The 19,208-nt window shown below is 35.5% G+C and overlaps 1 protein-coding gene and 1 pseudogene across 6 annotated transcripts in view; both read right to left on the reverse strand.

Annotated features, from left to right (window-relative positions):
- The window catches only part of ZNF148 (zinc finger protein 148), a 120,622-nt gene that overhangs the window by 27,353 nt on the left and 74,061 nt on the right, over positions 1-19,208 (reverse strand). For all 6 annotated transcript variants that reach the window (XM_059391128.1, XM_059391124.1, XM_059391127.1 and 3 more), the window contains 3 exons: positions 15,925-16,050; positions 7,034-7,157; positions 5,483-5,566 (listed from right to left, as the gene is read on the reverse strand). In XM_059391128.1, the coding sequence (XP_059247111.1) occupies positions 5,483-5,566; positions 7,034-7,157; positions 15,925-16,050 (334 nt within the window). The remainder of the gene's footprint in view (positions 1-5,482; positions 5,567-7,033; positions 7,158-15,924; positions 16,051-19,208) is intronic.
- LOC132012596 (small nucleolar RNA U3) lies at positions 5,680-5,752 on the reverse strand (annotated as a pseudogene).

Consider the following 19,208-nt stretch of genomic DNA (forward strand, 5'->3'; position numbering starts at 1 on the left):
TTTTTTTGACTCTAAATTTTCTTGGTGCTGATCTACCCTTTCAATAGCATATTGGTTAGGGCATGAGATCTTCGAAGACCTGGACTGTGTCATTAACCAGATGCACACATTGGGGCAAGTACTTAATCATTTTGACCTTTAGTTTCCTTATCTGTTAAAAAAAAAAAAAAAAGAAGAAGAAGAAGTAACAATCCCCTCTCCTCACAGGATTACTGTAAGGATAACGTGAGATGACTTATATACTGTGTTTAATTCAGTGGTTGGCACCAAAAAGGTACTCAAATTTGACAGTATCATTACGTTGATGAAACTGAATTCTTAGGAATTTTTAGCTTTTTTAACTAACTTCAAAGTATCTGTCTCCTTCTGGTGCTTTTAACTTCGCATATGTGACACACTACTTGTTATTCTGTTATCCAGCATCTGCAATGGTCCTGATACCTGTAAGATTTTTAACTAGCTACTCTCTCTGGGTTGCTGAATTCATCAGCTGCATACCTGCTTACCTACACTTGCCCAAACATTCGCAACTTCAGTATACCCCCAATTTTTCTCCTGGTCCTCGCTTCATCGTGCTTCTGTTCTACCACCTATACTTCCATGGTGACACTTAACCGCCATGTAACACAGGGACAACAAAGTCTAAACCGAACCTCACAGGACAATTTAAGTTCTACGTCTTCCATGAGGCCACCAATCTGAATCCTCACTGGTCTATTCCAACTGGACACCTAAAGTGCAGGTTGTCTGTACTATTGTACAGAATGTGTCCAATTGTGAGTCATGTCACTCACATGTTCTTCATTCAACAATGATACATATGTAAGAATGAATCCACTTCAAGAAATTCCCAATTTGTTAAACTAGAGACTTGTCAAAACAAACGGCAGGGGTGCCTGGGTGGCTCAGTCAGTCAAGCACCTGCCTTCAGCTCAGGTCATGATTCCAGGGTCCTGGGATGGAGGCCCATGTCAGACCCTATGCTCAGCGGGGAGTCTGCTTCTTTCTCTCCCACTCCCCCTGCTTGTGCTCACTGTCTGTCAAATAAATAAATAAAATCTTTAAAAAAAATTGATAAACTTTTTTTTTAACTACAGACACTAAGAACTACCAAAAAACTTTCATATGGATTTCAGAAGAAGGGGTACTACTCAAGTACACAAAATATATACACAACTGAAAACCAAGCAACTTTCCTTATACCCTCTGGTTCTCCGTATTTCAGCACTAATGCATAACTGAACTATAACGAAGGAAATACAGTTATGTGTGTGTGTGTTTGTGTTTACATGTATAGGTGAGGGTGTATGATTTTTTCTACATCTTTACTGAGATACTTTGTTAAACAGTGTTGGCCTTTTATATGTATTTTATATGTAATCAAATCATTTCACGTGAATTACCAACAGATTGGCAGAGGAAAAAAAAATGTGGTTCCTGAATGCTTTGTTAAACCAGAGAATGTCCGTCACAGCAATCTGTAGTTCCCTGGTTAATCTTTCCTGGCAAGGTCTGGCCATGCCAGCGCTAGCCAGCCTCAGCAGTCAGAATGCCAGCAGCTCCTGGTGCAGGCAACATGCTCAGCAGCAGGAACGGTATTCAGTCCCTTCATCTCCATAAATAAGATACACTCTAACTAGGTCTGGAACATTTTCTTTCAGAAAGACCTCTCTATTAAAGTTCATAAACTACAGATTCAAATAATGAGAGGAAAACTGTTACATTTTATTCATAACTGAACTATAACGAAGGAAATACAGTATTGAGCTAACTTAGTCACGGGTGAATCAACATTCTTAACTCCACCCCACTAGCCCAACTGGTTTAAAAAAAAAAAAAAAAAAAAGCTACTGTTCAGCTTTTTTTAACATGGTTGTGAATAACAGTCACAGTCAAGAGGAAAAGAAGATCAACATGTTTTCCAGGGTGAGTGCTAACTTGGGCAATAGGTTTTCCAGTGTTTCTTCTTTTATTTGTATATACACAATTGTATGCATTAAGATAGTTCTTAAGAGGGGCACCTGGGTGGCTCAGTGGGTTAATGCCTCTGCCTTTGGCCTAGGCCATGATCCCGGAGTCCTGGGATGGCAGAGCCATCAGGCTCTTTGCTCAGCAGGGAACCTGCTTCTCTTCCTCTCTCCCTCCCTCTCTCTCTGCCTGCCTCTCTGCCTAATTGTGATCTCTGTCTGTCAAACAAATAAATAAAAAATGTTTAAAAACTAAACCAAAACAAACAACAAAAAAGCTCTTAAGATAGTTCTTAAGGCTTTAGTAGCCTTTAAAAAAGGTGGGGGGGCTGGGGGCAGAAACCAATGAATATGGATTAACTCTGAATGATTTGGTTTATTTTCAAAATACTTTTTATTTTGGGGAGCAAGATCCTTCTATAAAATCGTACCTGTATACAAAAATGATTCATAACATTTTTACTACTAAAATAAAAAATTGTGAAAACTGCCACACTGTAAAATACAATCATAATTTGCTAAAACAGAATATCAAGAGAGGTATTCTGTGGTTTACTATTTACAGGAATTTAGAGAACTAATAAAAAATTATAATAAAATACTGAAAATTGTATTTCTTTACTTCTCAAACCCAAACCTTCTCTCCCATGGCAATAAGACTGGTACTTTCTTAGAGTAAAATGGTGACAAAGTGACTAGAAAAGAACACAACCGGGTGTATGTCATTTTAACATGTAGCCTATACATGTATTTGAATATGCAAAGGAAGAGGCACCTTAGATAAAATAAAAACACCTGATCACATCATAAATCTGCCACTGACAATGAGTGTTTGTTTAACCTTGGTATGTACCTGACCCTAAACAAAATGATCAATTAAATTTTTATCTTTAACCTTGGGTTCAAGTCTTCACCTTCTCTCCCATATCCAAACATACCATACATAAGAGATCTATAATACATTCACAAAAAGATAAAATTTCCCATAATTGCCAAAAACATCAGTCCCAAGAATATCTGCCATTTTCAGTGCCTTAGGTTAAAGAAATAAAGCTTTAACCAGAATTTCAGGGATCAGCCTCTGAATGAAAAAGTACTCTCCCTTAAAGTGACATTTTATAGGCTAAGTCAAATCTTGGAAACATAATTAAGTGGTAACCTTGTCCGGGCTGAGTTTTAAAATTTTCTATTTGAAAACCAAATCAGACTATGTTCTTGGTTTTTAAGTCACAGATTTCTTGATTGGTGGCAAAAGTAGCCAAGCAGGTAATGATTTTTAATCACGTTGCAAATGGAGGAGAGTACAGGCTTAAGGGTTGGGGAGACTGGAGGAGACAGTCTTATTATACTGTCATTACAATGAGGGAGGTTGTAAGGAAAGTGGGGCCTGTAAGAACTAGCAGTTCTCACAGATAGGACCTTTGAGGATTGGTTCATAAGTGACTCATTACCTTCTTGACAATTTAAAAATGGATAAACATATGCAAAGTCTCTTTTACAGCCCTAACTATTGTGATGCATTCTTCTAAACTAAGAACCTACAGAGAGAAAGCCTTAACATGGGTAAACATTAGAACACTACCAACCCCTCCAAAAATGAAAGCCATTTAAAATGTGGAAGGACAGTAAGGGACAGAGTAATAAACTTTGAAGAACATATATTCAGTTCTAAATACATACGCCCCTTGGTTACAAGACAAAAATACACTACCGTCTTCACAAAGAGTCCACAGAAGGAACCAAGAAAATGAAGGATAATCAATTTCCTTTATATCAGTTCCACATGGGGCACTGAGGTGGTATGAGCAGTGTAGCAAAACTGAGCCTCTCTATGTAACCTTCAACAGCTAACACAGCTGGCTCTTGCTCAAGGGCACAAGAGCATGTTCTGTAAAACTCTACAACATTTATCAGGCTGTGCTTGTTTCTATGTACGTCTCTCCCATTAGAATATAAATTCCAGGGCGCCTGGGTGGCTCAGTGGGTTAAGCCGCTGCCTTCGGCTCAGGTCATGATCTCAGGGTCCTGGGATCGAGGCCCGCATCGGGCTCTCTGCTCAGCAGGGAGCCTGCTTCCCTCTCTCTCTGCCTGCCTGCCTCTCCATCTACTTGTGATTTCTCTCTGTCAAATAAATAAATAAAATCTTTAAAAAAAAAAAAAAAAAAAAAAGAATATAAATTCCAAGGAAACTTCTTTTTTATCTCTGTATTTCTGACACCTGAAAAATGCTGAAGGCTCAGTAATATTTTAATAAGTAAATCATCAAAATCTAATAGGTATTAAAAACATACAAAAAATTTTAACCACTTAATCATTATCTGATCAAGTTTTATTACTGTATAGAAATATAAATTTAGCTGGAGGTCTCCTAAAATCAATAAAGTTGTTCTCTCTCCTAAAGTGCCTATTACACTCCCTTCCATCTGGAAGTGATGATACATGATTACTTAAAAAACTGAAATGGCTGTTGTGCATAACAATCTTTGAAAAGTACAACTTAGAGCACACAGATGTGCTTCACAGTTGAAGTTGTATTTAAGGAGACCAGCCACATACATGCTTCTTTGGGAGATGCAAAGAAAGGCATATTACTAGGCAGCAGTTGCTTCTTTTATACGGCAAACTGTCTAGGATCCCCTTTCACATGTACTGCAGGTACTATGAGAACACATCTGGGCAGGTTCCTGCTTTGGTACTTAATACAGAAAAATAGGAAGAACTTTAATATTTTCAGTATCACCACCATTCTCAATTCTACTTAAATGTAAGAATCAAAGTGATACAAATACATCAACTCTGTTTTTATTCCATCACAAAAGGCAAAAGACTAGAAATAAGTTCTAAAGAAACACTCTTCACCATGCTTACAGATACCAAAGTCTACTAAATCAAGGTTACATATAACACTTGGTTTTACACTTGTCAAAAAACAAAATAAAATAAAAGCAAGTAAATGTTTGCTCTAAAAAGAGACTTAACTTTTTAAGGTATGGGTTCCTTTAAAGCGATCTTCCGAAATACTTGTTTCTAAATCATTAACAACTTAACTGAAAAACTGGAAGTCTCCAATTTATCAGGATTACAATTCTCTTAATATAGTAAGCTATATACATGAAACAGTAAGGGAAAGAAGAATGGTATCAATATCTTAGGGCTCAGGCAGCACTTTGCTTCCTCCCTAGACTAATGAGTAAGAATGATCATTTTACCTAACCCTAAACTTGTTAAACATCTTAGGAAACAGCTATTTCACAAAAATCTCCTTTTGCCATTTCAAATACATTTTAAGTTGTTATGAAACTCTATTTCAAAGTAATTTATTGGGCTTGGACATTAAAGCCAAGTCTTAACAGTTAAGAAGACTGATTTATTCAAAGAAAAATATGAGCTTTGATACATACTTTTAAGAAACAAAACTGATTAACAGTGGCAACAAGTTCCTGCTACTTGTTAAAAATTCTTCCCTATATTTGGAATGATAATTTTAACAACCCTAAGAAGGGGGCAACACTCACCAGTATGAATCTTCTCATGTCTCTGTAGCAGGTACTTCTGTATGAAACGCATGTCACATTGACTACATTGAAATGGTTTTTCGCCTTAAAATAATTTCACATCCACAAATTAGTTACTGGATAAAACACAGTTTATAGTTACTATTTCTGAGGAAAGATAAATCTTAGAAGCCCAAATTCTGGAAAATTCCAAATTATCTACACAATATATTTATACTGTTCATTAATCTAGTAACAAACTATAGAAATGATCCCTGAAAGTATAGTCTTATACTGTTCATTAATCTAAAAGAATTTTATTTCCTCAATTTCCCCCCACAATTATAAAATGCACATTCTCACAATCACACAAAGATGAGATCAAATCCCTCTATATCCAAAAGAAAGAAAGAAGGAAGGAAGGAAGGAAGGGGGGAAGGAAGGATGGAAGGAAAGAAGGAAGAAAACAATTTAAAATGATTTAAAAATCAGAAAGCTAAATCGGACTCTTGGTTATCTGTGTCGTAAACAGCTCCTCTCTCCTTTTATCTGAAAGAAGATCCACCCACCTTGGTCTCCATGGCTAACTATCCCTTTATGCCCTTTCAATTATTTTCTCCAGAACCTTCAGAACTTTCAAACATCTTCCCCCTGACTTCCCCCCCACCACCCCCCAATCTGACCTCTTCAATCATTCCCCCTTCTCTGCTGGAAACTTTCCTTCTAAGTATTCTTGAAGTCTGCTTTATGCAAACAATCTTTCCAGAAATCCTGAAAAACACTCCCACCTTATTACTTTCTCTCCTTCCTTTTCAACCATACCTTCTTAAGAGTAGTTAACCTCATGTCTCAATTCTCCACAACCCACCTGTGCTTTAACCCTTACATTCTGCTTTCTTAAAAACTACTTGTGATCTCTTTGCTATTTATTTCAATGGTTTCTTCTCAGTTCTCTATCCCTCTCTATCCTTTCTGAAGATTGTAGCATTGCTGATCATATCCTCCCTGGAACTCTTTTTTTAACTTCTGGGACACTCTATTTCCTACTTCATTAAACCTACCCTACCACTCTATCTTCTCCACCCCACACCCTTTAATTTAACCTATGTGTCTAGTCTGTTTCCCCAAGGATCTGTGATTAGTCTTTAGGTCTGCTCTCTGCAATGTCATGTTATTATCATTTTTTAATATTTGAAACTCATATTTCACAAATCTGTATTTCAAACTCTATCTGAATGTCTTGCAGAGGAATATAAATGTTGATAGGCTTTTAATAATACATTCTTCAACTGTTTCTCTAGCTGAAAAGAACACATTAAGCCAGATAAGTGTCCAAGTAAGACTAACTAATTTTACACATCCCTGCTCATTGTTTTCTCATTTAAAGTTCTTCCCTGGTTTCCTTCTGACATTCTGGCCTATGGAAATCTCTGATTTAAAATACAAGGTTAAAAAAATAAAATAAAATACAAGGTTAGCTACAGTCTTAGAAATAGATGACATTCACACGAGGTGAAAATAGCAACAACAAAAACCTTACTGGCCACAAGTCCATTTTAATTGAAGAAATACCTGTATGAATGAAGACATGTCTCTGTAAGTGATAGTTCGTTCTAAAGGCAGCATTGCAGTGCTCACAAACATGAGATTTAGGGGTTTTCAAACCAAGTGATCCATCCTCATTTATTGTAAGGATCTAGTTAAAAAAAAAAGGCAAAAATGAAGTTTTAAAAACATAATATAACTTACAAAAAAGGCAATGCCTTTTAATGCAAACAATCAACACCAGAAATTATGAGAAGTTTTTTCCTCATTTTGAAAGGGCTGTAAGAATAAGGTTATCATTAACTGTAGGAAAGTACAAGGTGACTCAGAATGGTAAAAATCACTGATAAAACCTTGGAAGCTGGTAAGATCTCAGCACTCTATCCCCTCCTCTCCAAAGGTGACGTCTAACCGAGTCCCTAGGTGTTCTCTGCTGGGGTGAGTATAACTTTATTTTCAATTTCAAATTCTCACATATGCAAGATGAAAGTTTTATGTTTTAGACAGACATGGCTTAAGTATCAATCAGTATAGGACTGGTTAAATCATGGAAAATGAATGCAACTTAATATTATGTAGTTGTAAAATAAAACGAGAAAGCTATAGACCTATATGGAAAAAGCCTAAGGATTTATTAAGTAAAAAATGCAAGGTTTAAATGCAGTACATAATTTTGCAAATTTTTGTATACAAGAAAGTACATACCAAGATACATATTTATTTGTATATGCATAAAAACTATTTAAGAAAGATACACATGGAACACATACAGTGAGTTATGATGGCTGGGGAACTGGGCAGAAGGGAGATAAAGTGGGAGGGGGACTCCACATTGTTTATACTTTAAAATATACTTATATATTTTAAATACTCTTCTTAATCACATAAATGCTTATCTATTACATTTTCTTTCTTTCTTTTTGCTGAAGAGAAAAAGCAATCTAAGTTTTTAAGTCATCTGGCATAGAATTTGGAGTCTGGTTCACTCTAGGATCTCTAAGGTTACTTATTCTAGGGTTATTAAACCATCGTTGGGCATATTCCTAAAAACATTTATTGGATAAATAAATCAAGAGTGGATATAGGCAAGGAAGACAGGTGATAAAGAAATCATATCGTCCTGGGCTTCCTGAGGTTGAGAATATTATGGGCCTGGTTTGGACAGTGCCAGAGAGAGCAGCTCATCTTTGGGCTTCATGTATTCCAACTTATCAACCATTTGTTCCTCATGCAACATTAAACTGTCTCTCTCATTAGACACATGGCAGAGTAAAAATAATAAATGATCTTTTTTTTTTTCATTATAGGGGAGATTAGAAATGAAATGGCAGAAGATGATGTGAAGATAAGAAGCAAAGAAAGCCAGTAGGAAATCAGATCACTAGAGCATGGCAAGTAAGAGGGAAACAATACTGGAGGTAGGGGCATACAGTGTAGGGGCTATGAAACCGCGTCCCATACAGGGCAGAAAAATCTAGGAAACATCTTGGGAAATACAAGGGCCTGTGAAACTGATTAGGGCTCGTAAACACACAGCAACAACCCCCTTTCTCAAATCTAGAAAACAGGAGAGGTAAGGGGGAAAAGGCTTTAGTTTTTAAAGGCTTTTAGTTTTTAAAACATTCTTTTACTTTAAATTCTGGAAGACAACTCAGCCGGTACTGTATGTAAATCAATGGTAATTATTATGCAAATTATACAGGATATTTGGGTTCTGGGCAAACTGCCAATGCGGGTCAACAATGCTTCAAAGTCTATGCACCAGAGTCATAAAGAGAAACATTTGGCACAAGAATGGAAGTGGGTGTCACAGCTTCCTGATGAGAGTCAGTGAGAATAGAAAGTTTCATCTCTGGCCAGTCCCTCTAAATGTTTTGACCCCTCCAAGTCACAAAATAACATGCAAGTTAACACTATGCAAAGCAAAACAAAAACCACAAAATCTTTTCAAGGAAGATTCAAAATATTTCTATCATAAAACAAGTAACAAAAAGATGTTAAAAATTTTATATAAAACAGAACTAAAAACAAGATAGCCCCAGGTATTTTTTTCACGCATATGTTGATAACAAATAAGAAGACCCAGTGCCAAACACAAGGCAACTCAACAGCTTTCCGTGGCATAGCAACTGCAAGGGGGGGGTCTCTGTGAGGAATGAATCCGGCCCAAGTTACTGACTGATGGGAAACGGATGTGATCCCTGACTGTACAAAGCCCTCTTATAAAGAGTTAAGGAGTTCTAGGTCATTGTTTTCAGGCACTGAAGGTAATGCTGCCTTTCACTGTGGATTCAGGCTTTAACTGAAGGTGGATTTTATGGATGAAACAGCATAACACTGGCTTGTGAATAAGAAGACTGAAAAATCTAGCACATTTATAAGATCAAAGACAGAAAAATCAAATTCTTAGACATTTTACTATTTCTCTCTCTTTTTGGGGGGGAGGGGGCAGAATAGCAAACATATTTGTATAAAGGATACTAAGTAAAATCCATCTTGCCTCAGAACAGCAAGTGGCTCTTCCAATCTATAATCTCTTTTAAATATACCCACGTGATTCTGCCAGTTATACCACTATAACCCCAGTGCCCAAAATGGTGTCTGGAGCATAGTGAGACTCTATAAATTTCTAACATGGCTGTCTGCTACTCATACCAAACATCCTTATGGCTCAACTTTATTCTTTTTCAAAATTTTTGCCAGAAGTGATACCTTTCAATTTTTTGAAGTTATTAGTGCCACAGTGACATGGCTATGTAAAGAACAAAGGCCCTTAGTGGAAAAGAAATGGCACATTACCATAAGCAAAATTTTCTTCCTTGGTATAGATATGGCTTCTGTTCTTGTTCACACCCTTTCAAGATCCTTTGGTGGAATGTGATTTACCAATTAAATGTGTCTGCTTTAGAGATTAGCAGTCTCACTTGCTACTATAACTTGTACCGTAAAATATTTTTGCTTTTCTTTTCCCCCTCAATTTATTAACACTATTACAACTGATGATTTTAAATTTCAAGGTTTAAATCTTAAGATGCCTGCTATATTACCTGCACATGATTTATCTTGCTTCCTGTCACTCCCTACTCTTCGGAGAAATTTGGTATATTATAAAGACCAAGAAATTGGGCTTTATCAAGAGTGGAGAAGTTAATAGTAGTCTAAATAATACTTAATATACTTGATTTTCTTATCAGTTTATAAATTCAAAACAGAATTTTTCAGTAAAAAAATTTCAAAACCAAATGGAACGCCTCAATTAATCCGCTTTCTTAATCTCACGGTCCATTAGATATATTTTTTGATCTGACCCAAATCTGTTCCCAGGTAGCTACTATATATAATAGTTATCTTAAATAATACATCAATTTCCATCAGGCACTAACAAAGTTCTATTAAATTTAGAGATTTTTCACTCCTCAAGGGTCACTGCCACTGAACAACCTAATACCCTTCAGGGAGGAAAAGTTTTGCTGTCTTAAAAGACAGAAATTATCTTCTCCATTCTGTTATGTACTATTAAAATTATTAAAGTATACTTTGAGGTAATGATTATAGGTTTTATCATATATCCCTAAATCAACCTAAATCACCTTGTAAACCACCAAAACCCAAAAGACAATGTAAAGGAGAGAGTTTAACTTTCTCCTGCATTTGTGAGTCAGTTTACTGCAACGGGGGTGGGAGGGGTGGAGAATGAGATCTTCTAAAATTCTCTTTATTCTTCAAATCCAATTAAAAACAGAAGAATAGTGCCATCCCAAAGACATACAACAAAATAACACATATCCATAGCAATAACCAGCACACTATCTTGACCCTCCTAACTACTTCTAATATCCCACCCTCACATTGTCACTCTCATTCTTCAGAATTTTCACTCTCTCTCCATACTAGATTTTATGTATTACAAATTTCATTTTAAAATGACAAGCTTTTGACAGTGCCAGAACACAAAAGTCACTATATTGTAGGCATGGTACAATAATAATGCTCAGCATAGTAACACTGAGTTTTAGGCTAGGTTCTCCTTTGTCTAGGTTTCCCACATATTAGGCAAAAAAATATGTGAAAGGTTTACATCAAAATATTTTTTTAAATTAGGGTTCAGTTTTGTGAGAAAATTGTTTACTCAAAACACATCTCTGAGAAAATTAGAGAGAAATAAAATGCCTGGGTGGCTCAGTTGCTTAAGTGTATACTGACAGCTCAGGTCAAGATCCCAAGGTCTTTGCTCAGCAGGGAGCCTGTTTCTCCCTCTCCCTCTGCCTGCTACTCCCTTTGGCTGGTGCATTCTCTCTCTGACAAACAAAATTCTTTTTTTTTTTATAAGTTATATTTTCTTGTTTCTGATGCAGTGCTCTTTTTTTTTTTTTTTTTTAAAGATTCTATTTATGTATTTGACAGAGATCACAAGTAGGCAGAGAGGCAGGCAGAGAGAGAGGGTAGCAGGCTCCCTGCTGAGCAGAGAACCTGATGAGTGGCTCCATCCCAGGACCCCGGGATCATGACCGAGTTGAAGGTAGAGGCTTAACCCACTGAGCCACCCAGGCACCCCATAAATAAAATTCTTAAAAGAGAAAAGTAGAATACTAACACATTCTTTTACTAATGTTCTTCTTCATTTTTCTCTTAAGTACTATTCTGTACTTCCATCCCCAATTTTATAATCAGTTCTTCAGCTTGAAGTCAACATGTAAGAGAAAGTATGACACATTATCTATTTCTTGTCCCCTTTAATTAAGCTTTCCTCATTGAAAAATTCAATTAAAGGCCTTTTTTATATCAAATCACAAATCTTTTCTGGGAACAAATGGTGTATGATAAATTGCTAAGAAAGGGTTCTCTATATAATTTACAATCTATTTGATCTGTGGAATACTCTTATCCTTCCTGAGTTCAGCACAACTTTGAATAATCCGTTTCTACTCAGACCACCTCAAATGTTAAAACAAAAAAACACAGCCCCTTTCTTCAGCACCTGATGAGAGATTCTGGCACATCAGAGGCACCCAAACTGTTTGCTAAGGGAATGAAAAAAAAAGACATATTTCTGAATAAGAAGTAAGGATTTAAAAGTACTCTGCCCTAATCATTCAGTTACTAAGACATTTGAAAAAGACCTATACAATGTACACAATACTGGATTAATGTTGTTGTACGCATTTTTCTTAAAACGATTCTCAGAGTTCATTGAGGTTGACTCAATAATCCTCACGGAAACCTCTGTGTTACTTCCTAATTCACTTAACAAGTCAGTATCTAAGTAAAGTGGTAATAGCTCATTCCTTACTTCTTATTCCACAAGTTTCTAGTATTAAGACTTTGGATTTTCAAGCATAAACATAAATCACAATCACCCTGGACTCTTTTAAAGTATAAATAGAAATCCCCTCCATAAGAATCCCCAAGGATAGGGCCTGGATATTTATTACTGGAAAAGCCCCATAGGTGACTCTAGTAAGAGCCAGGAGGAGATGCACTGACATGAATGCACGGAGAATGAATTATGTTTACTAAAACTTTTCACACATTTCTGATAACTTTAGTTATCCACAGTGCTCATTCACAATAAAACGAGATTCAAAGGGGCAATGGAACTAAGTATAGCAATATAAAAAAGAATAGCATGTCATTAAGGATGAGACAATGAAGCAATTATAAGCATCAAAAAAATCCCATTTAAAGTCTACCAGTCAGGAGTTTTCAGGGGTAAGATGCGGGGAAAGCCCTAATATCTCAGTCCTTCCAAGGGCTTCATTATAATACATACAATTTTTTAAAAAAATGTTTACATCATCAACACAGACATTAGACTACACATTATCATTCAAATGCACTATATTAAAAAGAACACAACACATTAAAGATTTCCAACAAAATTGTTAAAATTAATTAAATGACATTAAAAAAAAGATTTTATTATATAGAAAAATTTACTTTCATAAAACAGCTTAATCCATGACAGCACCAAATACCTTGACCTAGCTAACACTCCCTAGCTTGACTATCCTCTTCTTCAGATACGTTGCCAAATGTATTTTGGCAATTTTCAAGTTTCAAATCTACTTCTGCCATACAATAAAGGCTTAGAAGCAATTATTGCTTAAAATCCATGGCCACTAATGATGACATAACAATACAGTACTTCTCACTGTATTGCTCACTGCTCTTGAAAAGAGTCACATGGATGTATATATGGATGTGTAAGCTCTAATATTTTAACTACAAGTCTATCATGTTAGTTATATTTTCTGTACAGATCCCCAATCTAACATTACACAATGGTTGCACACACCTAAAATATTCATAATGGAAAAATTCAAGGTCTGGGAAAGATTTGGGGAGAGAGTAGAGTCCTCTAAACATACTAAATTATAATTCTTTATGAAACCTAGACCTGTTTTTAAGGAATTTAAAACAAGCGACACATTGATTTATAAATGAGATAAGCTTTTCTTTCTCTTATTCTAAAAAGACAGAACTAGTTACTTTAATGAAAAATATGAAGTGTAAAATTTTTTTAAAAATACTTGAGAAAATGTAAATTAACTCAGTGGTTCTGCCTCAAATTCTAATACGCCAGACACCAAAACCATTCATCTGGACACTGCAGACCAGTATTAGAACAGTCACAACCATTCTCTGTTACATTTAATGTGTCAGAGCAGCTTAAAAATAATTGTTTTTGTTATTCTCAACCCCTCATCTTCCATATATTATTTCTAGTTATTTCACTCTCCTAGGAATTCCCTAAAAAGACCTTCCCAAAACATTCTTACATAATATACTTAAAATACGCCAAATCTTTCATCTAGCAATTATAGATATAAATTTACATAATACCCTTAAAAATATTCTAAGCATTAGAATTAACTCATAAACATTATGAGTTTATCTACAAATTAGACAAGCAAAATAGCTTTAAACCCCTAAAAAACTGATATGCACTTAGAAACACCTAGAACATAGCACCAAATAAATACTTCACGTAACTCCCTACTAGAAGATAATCTAAGTTTTAGTCAGAATTTTAGGATATATTATATTCAAGAATAGTACCAGAAAAAAAAATGGCAATAAAATATCATGGAAAATGTAGAACATACAGTATTTTTTTTCAAAGACTTTATTCCCCATAGATTAGCAGTGAACCCAAAGTAACAATCACTATTACAATATTATAAATTAATTTTTACTCAAAACCGTGTATTGCTCTGTATGCTAAAAACTTGATTTACTCAACAATGTAAAACAACAACAAAAAAGTAAGATAAGTCACTGAGAAAAAAAATTAACCCCAAGAAAACAAAGGGAAGGAGAAAGGAAGGGAGGGTTTTCACAAACCATGAAATATAAAATGCCAATAATTATGGGAGAAAAAAAAGTTTAGTATGGCTATTAACTAAAGAAATTAGAATTTAAACTATAATGAAATATCCATCTTAAGCTACAAAAAACGAAGTCTCACACTTGAAAGTACAGACAGGCCACATCTCAGGTCCACTACAAAGTAACAATGTAACTGGTACAACATTTCTGGAAGGAGCTACTTCATCAACACTTTTGAACAATTCATGCCCTCTGACTGATGACTGATTCTACACACAATTTAAGTGCAGCATGATTTAAAATGAAGGCAAAGATAACATAACTTCCAACAACATAGCCATCACCAAATATAATGTGATACATCATAAAATATTATGCAGCTGGTAAAACCTAAAAATCTTTAAAAAGCCATTAATAACTTTGAATGTAAAAATTGCTTACACACTGTTAAAAATTTAGGACATTTAATCAATCAATTTATGTACACAAATTTGAATACAAAAAGGGAATATGGCAGAAAATTATGTTAGCTATCTCTGGCAATGTGACTACGGGTTATTATAGTCTCTATATTTTTCAAATTTTTCTATAGTAGGTATACATATATATCCCAAAAGCTATGATATGTTGTTAATGTTTACCAACAGAGTAAGGAGTAAGGTGGTGGGAAGTGTTTGTTGATATTCAAGGTGTAAATATTCTCACTATGGCTAGTTTTAAGTTACTAATGATTTTAGCACTGGCTTGCAAAATTCCTATAAACTTGGCAAGCTCTGGCAAGCCAATTCAAGCTGGCTCCAGCCCATCACTGAGTCCAAAAATAAACAAATTATATAAATAATGATGATCTAAATCACAAATGCAAACATAAGGAGCCATCAAAATTAAAAGGTCATGTTATATTATGACTAAAAAAAAAAATTCTTCTTCACTATATGAGGGAAAACAAAGATGAAAAATAACTATAAGTATGTAAACCTACCACTCAGAATTCAGAGATGTCTTAGGAATACCAAAATGCTACCTACAGTCAACTATTACTATACCAAAGAGGAAAAAAGCAGGCAATTACTACTAGTATTTACTAAGTCACTTATTTACTGATCTCTTCATTCACCCATCAAGTATTTATTAAGGGCCAATTATGCCTACCATTCCAGGCTCTTGGGATATAACTGTGAATAACATAATCCTGCCCTCATGGAGCTTACATTCTAGCATAGGTATCCAACAACCTTTCCCTGACGAATAACTGGTGCTGAATTTTCTTGAAATCGTAATATTAAAATAAGTAAAACTAATATGAATGAGAAGCAAGGGCAGAAAAGAGACACATGGAAAAAGAAAAGTTTGTTTTTAGAAAAAAGAGATGGTAAAAAAAAAAGTAGAAAAATTAAAATCAATGGCCCACCACCTCCATGCAGACATGTATCCCATCCTCCTGGAGATTCTGATACAGCATTCCAACTTCACTATGCCACATGGGATGTTTAATGTTTGCCTTATGGTCCAGCCAGGTTCCTGCCCATAAGATTAACCAAAAGTTTGGGATTAGGAGGTTAGGGACCACCACCTTAATATATTCTTACTTTTGCAGGAGAACGTTGTTTCCGTTTCTTCTTTTTCTGTAAGTCTACTGGCTCTCTGATTTGTTTTTTGTCTCTCATCAGTTGCTCAGATACATCAGTAAAAGTAATTTCCTGCTTTACACTTATCTGTTAAAACAAAAAAGCCAATTTTAGAAATAAATAAAAAGTCCATTATGACAAAGCCACTGCATGTTTAATTCTTTGCTAAACCTACATATAAATGCTTCCAAAATAATAGTGTGTGTGTGTGTGTGTGTGTGTGTGTCTGTGCAATAGTATGCTGGAAGAGTTCATTAACAGGCAATAGAGTAGTAAGAGTCAAGAGTATATAAACTAAGAGATAAACTAAGAGTAGTAAGAGTCAAGAGTATATAAACTAAGAGATATCTGGAAAAGAAGACTGAAGATATCATGGGAAAAGATTTTTAAGACTAAAGAATAAAGTAGAAGTCAGGACAAAGTAAGATCAATTTCGCCCCCACATTTAAGGAAACTGATGCTGAAGTTAAAAGCACAAAAGGAGGTTTAAATCTGAAAAATCAGTCAAATATTGGAGGGAATAAAGGGTATTCAGACTTCACAGTAGGCTTTGCTGCCATTTATAAAATATGAAGCAACACAAAATTCTAAAAGGTAAACAAACACGTTAGAACAAAGGTAAGACAAACGATGAAAATTTAAACTCAACACTCTGACAGTATCTTAGCTTAACCTGTACATTCCTGGCCTATACATCAAATCATCACCAAGTAAAGATGTTTATAGAACTGGATATGGTTCTGGGCCACTGTTATGCACAAGGCAGGATACTAATGACACAACAAATAAAAACTACAAAAATGTTATCCTATCTTCAGTTCTCTGTTTTCACAGATAAGAAGAGAGATACATGTCCTAAAAAAAGAAAAGAAAAAATAGAAACGCACGAAGGTTCTTACATCACTAACAGTAGTGCCAATTCTCATCACAATTGATCATACTTAGTCATCCGCTCTTTCATACTACATTTTCCATCTCTCCTTGAAATGAAAACACAAGAATCTTAAAATTAAAAAACCTTTCAACTCAATAGGCTATGAACCACATTAAACATCCTCAACCTTCCCACCATGTAAGGACATATGAAGTCTGCAACTAGAGGAAGGCCCTCACCTTACCATGCTGGTACCCTGACCCTAGACTCCCAGCCTCCAGAGCTGTGAGAAACAAATCTCTGTTCAATAAATAGAAGCTAAAATAAATAAATAATTCCTTAAAAACAATCCAGGAAGTACCATGTACAAGTGGCTACATTTTTCAAAACACAAACTAAAGAAATAGTGCAAAACATTATAAACATCTTACAGATTCACAGTGTAAAGTTGGAAGACAGCTGTGTAGAAAGGGTTCATGAAGAAAATGGAACATAAGGCAGGGATTTCAGGTTGACAAAATAAGGAACTGGAAGCTCTCATAACTTCCTGAAGTGTAAACATTTTAAGAATCACAAATCAAGAAGAACCTTGGCACAAGAACAAGACGTAAATGATTATTGGGCTAATAATTCTATCAAGTTATAGAATAATACTAGCGAACCTTCCCATGGCTTCTTTTGTTATCATTACTTGGAACATAAAATAAAATGGTAAAATCACCACCAACAAGGCTTTGGAATACAAATATGTTGCCACCTCTGAAGTGATATGTACTGAAATACAAAATTTGGGTTCGGTTTGAGACAGAAGAGATGATTACAGACTATGTAATAAGCAGCTGCTGAATTGCTCTGTCCCATTTTGCAGGGGCACCAAAAGTAGTTCCAATATTTCCATCAGTTTCTAAATTGCAAAGAAACCATGAAAATGTAACATGCAGCAGTAGGAAACAGAGAAATTATTTTTAGCAAAAGTGCCAAGTAGAGTATAAGACAAATTCACAAATAAATTCTGCATTTAGCAGATATTCACAAACCAACGAAGAGCCTTTATGTATAAACACTGAAAAAGATTAACAAGTGTATCTAAACCTTTCAGTTATTTCCACATATATGGAAAGTGTTTTTTTTTTTTTTTTAAAGATTTATTTATTTGTCAGAGAGAGCACACAAGCGGGCGAGCGGCAGGCAGATGGAGAAGCAGGCTCCCCGCCGAGCATGGAGCCTCATGTGAGACTCAATCCCAGGACCCTTGGGATCATGACCCAAGGGGTAGGCAGATAATTAACTACTGAGCCACCCAGGCGTCCCTGGAAAGAAGTATTTGTACTAGCATTCGCAAAGATAAGGCACACTTTTAACATATGAAAGCCCAGCCTCAAACCTGGAAGTATCAAGAATCAAAACATTGTGAATGTCAGGCACACAGGAAGTTACATTTTTAGAATGCACGAACAAGCTTATTACCCATAAATGGAATAAATTAAACTCCTCTATATATAACATAACCACGCACTAAAGTACACAGATCCAGCCTAAGGTGCTTAGAAAAGATGAAGGTAACTCTAAACCATAAAGAATAGACAGGTATGGTTATAAGTCAGCTAAAAAGAATGAACTGCAAAAAAGTCTGAGAAAACTTAAGTCTCCTTTGGTTTTAAGAAGACAACTGTACTCTTAAAAAAAAGTTTTCAGTTTTTTATAAAGTGGGCTCCATGGCCAGCATGGACCTGTCTACATTTGAGACCTGAATTTCAATGCTGTTCTCACTACTAACCTCGAAATACCATCAAACTGTCAATCAGTCTAACTATCCTTCTTTTGTAAGATCTGACTAAACCCAGGGTCTTCTCCATCTAAAACCTGAAGCCCTCTCTAGGTCTCTCACTTTGAGATTAGGGAAAACTGTCAAGCATGACTGCCATATCGTATCTACCTTCCATACTCCTCCTCAAACTTCTTCCCCAACACCTTGAGAAGAGATAGAATCCTATAATGCCATACCTCCTCACCCCTTGCCACAACCCAAGCTGGTTCTTTCTTGCTACTTCTAAAATGTATCTCTTAATTATCTTGACGTTTTCTTCATTTTTTAAATCTTTCACTTCATTCTCCTGACCCTAAATATAAAGAGACCTCTCTACCTTGAAAAATACCCCTCTCTCGATTCCCATGATCACTAGTAACTCGAGCCCAGAATCCAGAATGACTCTTTCAAAACTTACTTCAGTTCTGGCCCAAAAATAAAAACAAACTATCCTACTTTTACATTTAACTATTTCGTGGACTTATTATCTTGATTATCCACAAGTAAGATATTCTTCTTTGGTATTTCCCATAGTAGCTTTACTCATTTATTCATGCAACAGCT

Source organism: Mustela nigripes, chromosome 2 (assembly GCF_022355385.1).
Source record: "Mustela nigripes isolate SB6536 chromosome 2, MUSNIG.SB6536, whole genome shotgun sequence".
Lineage (NCBI taxonomy): Eukaryota > Metazoa > Chordata > Mammalia > Carnivora > Mustelidae > Mustela > Mustela nigripes.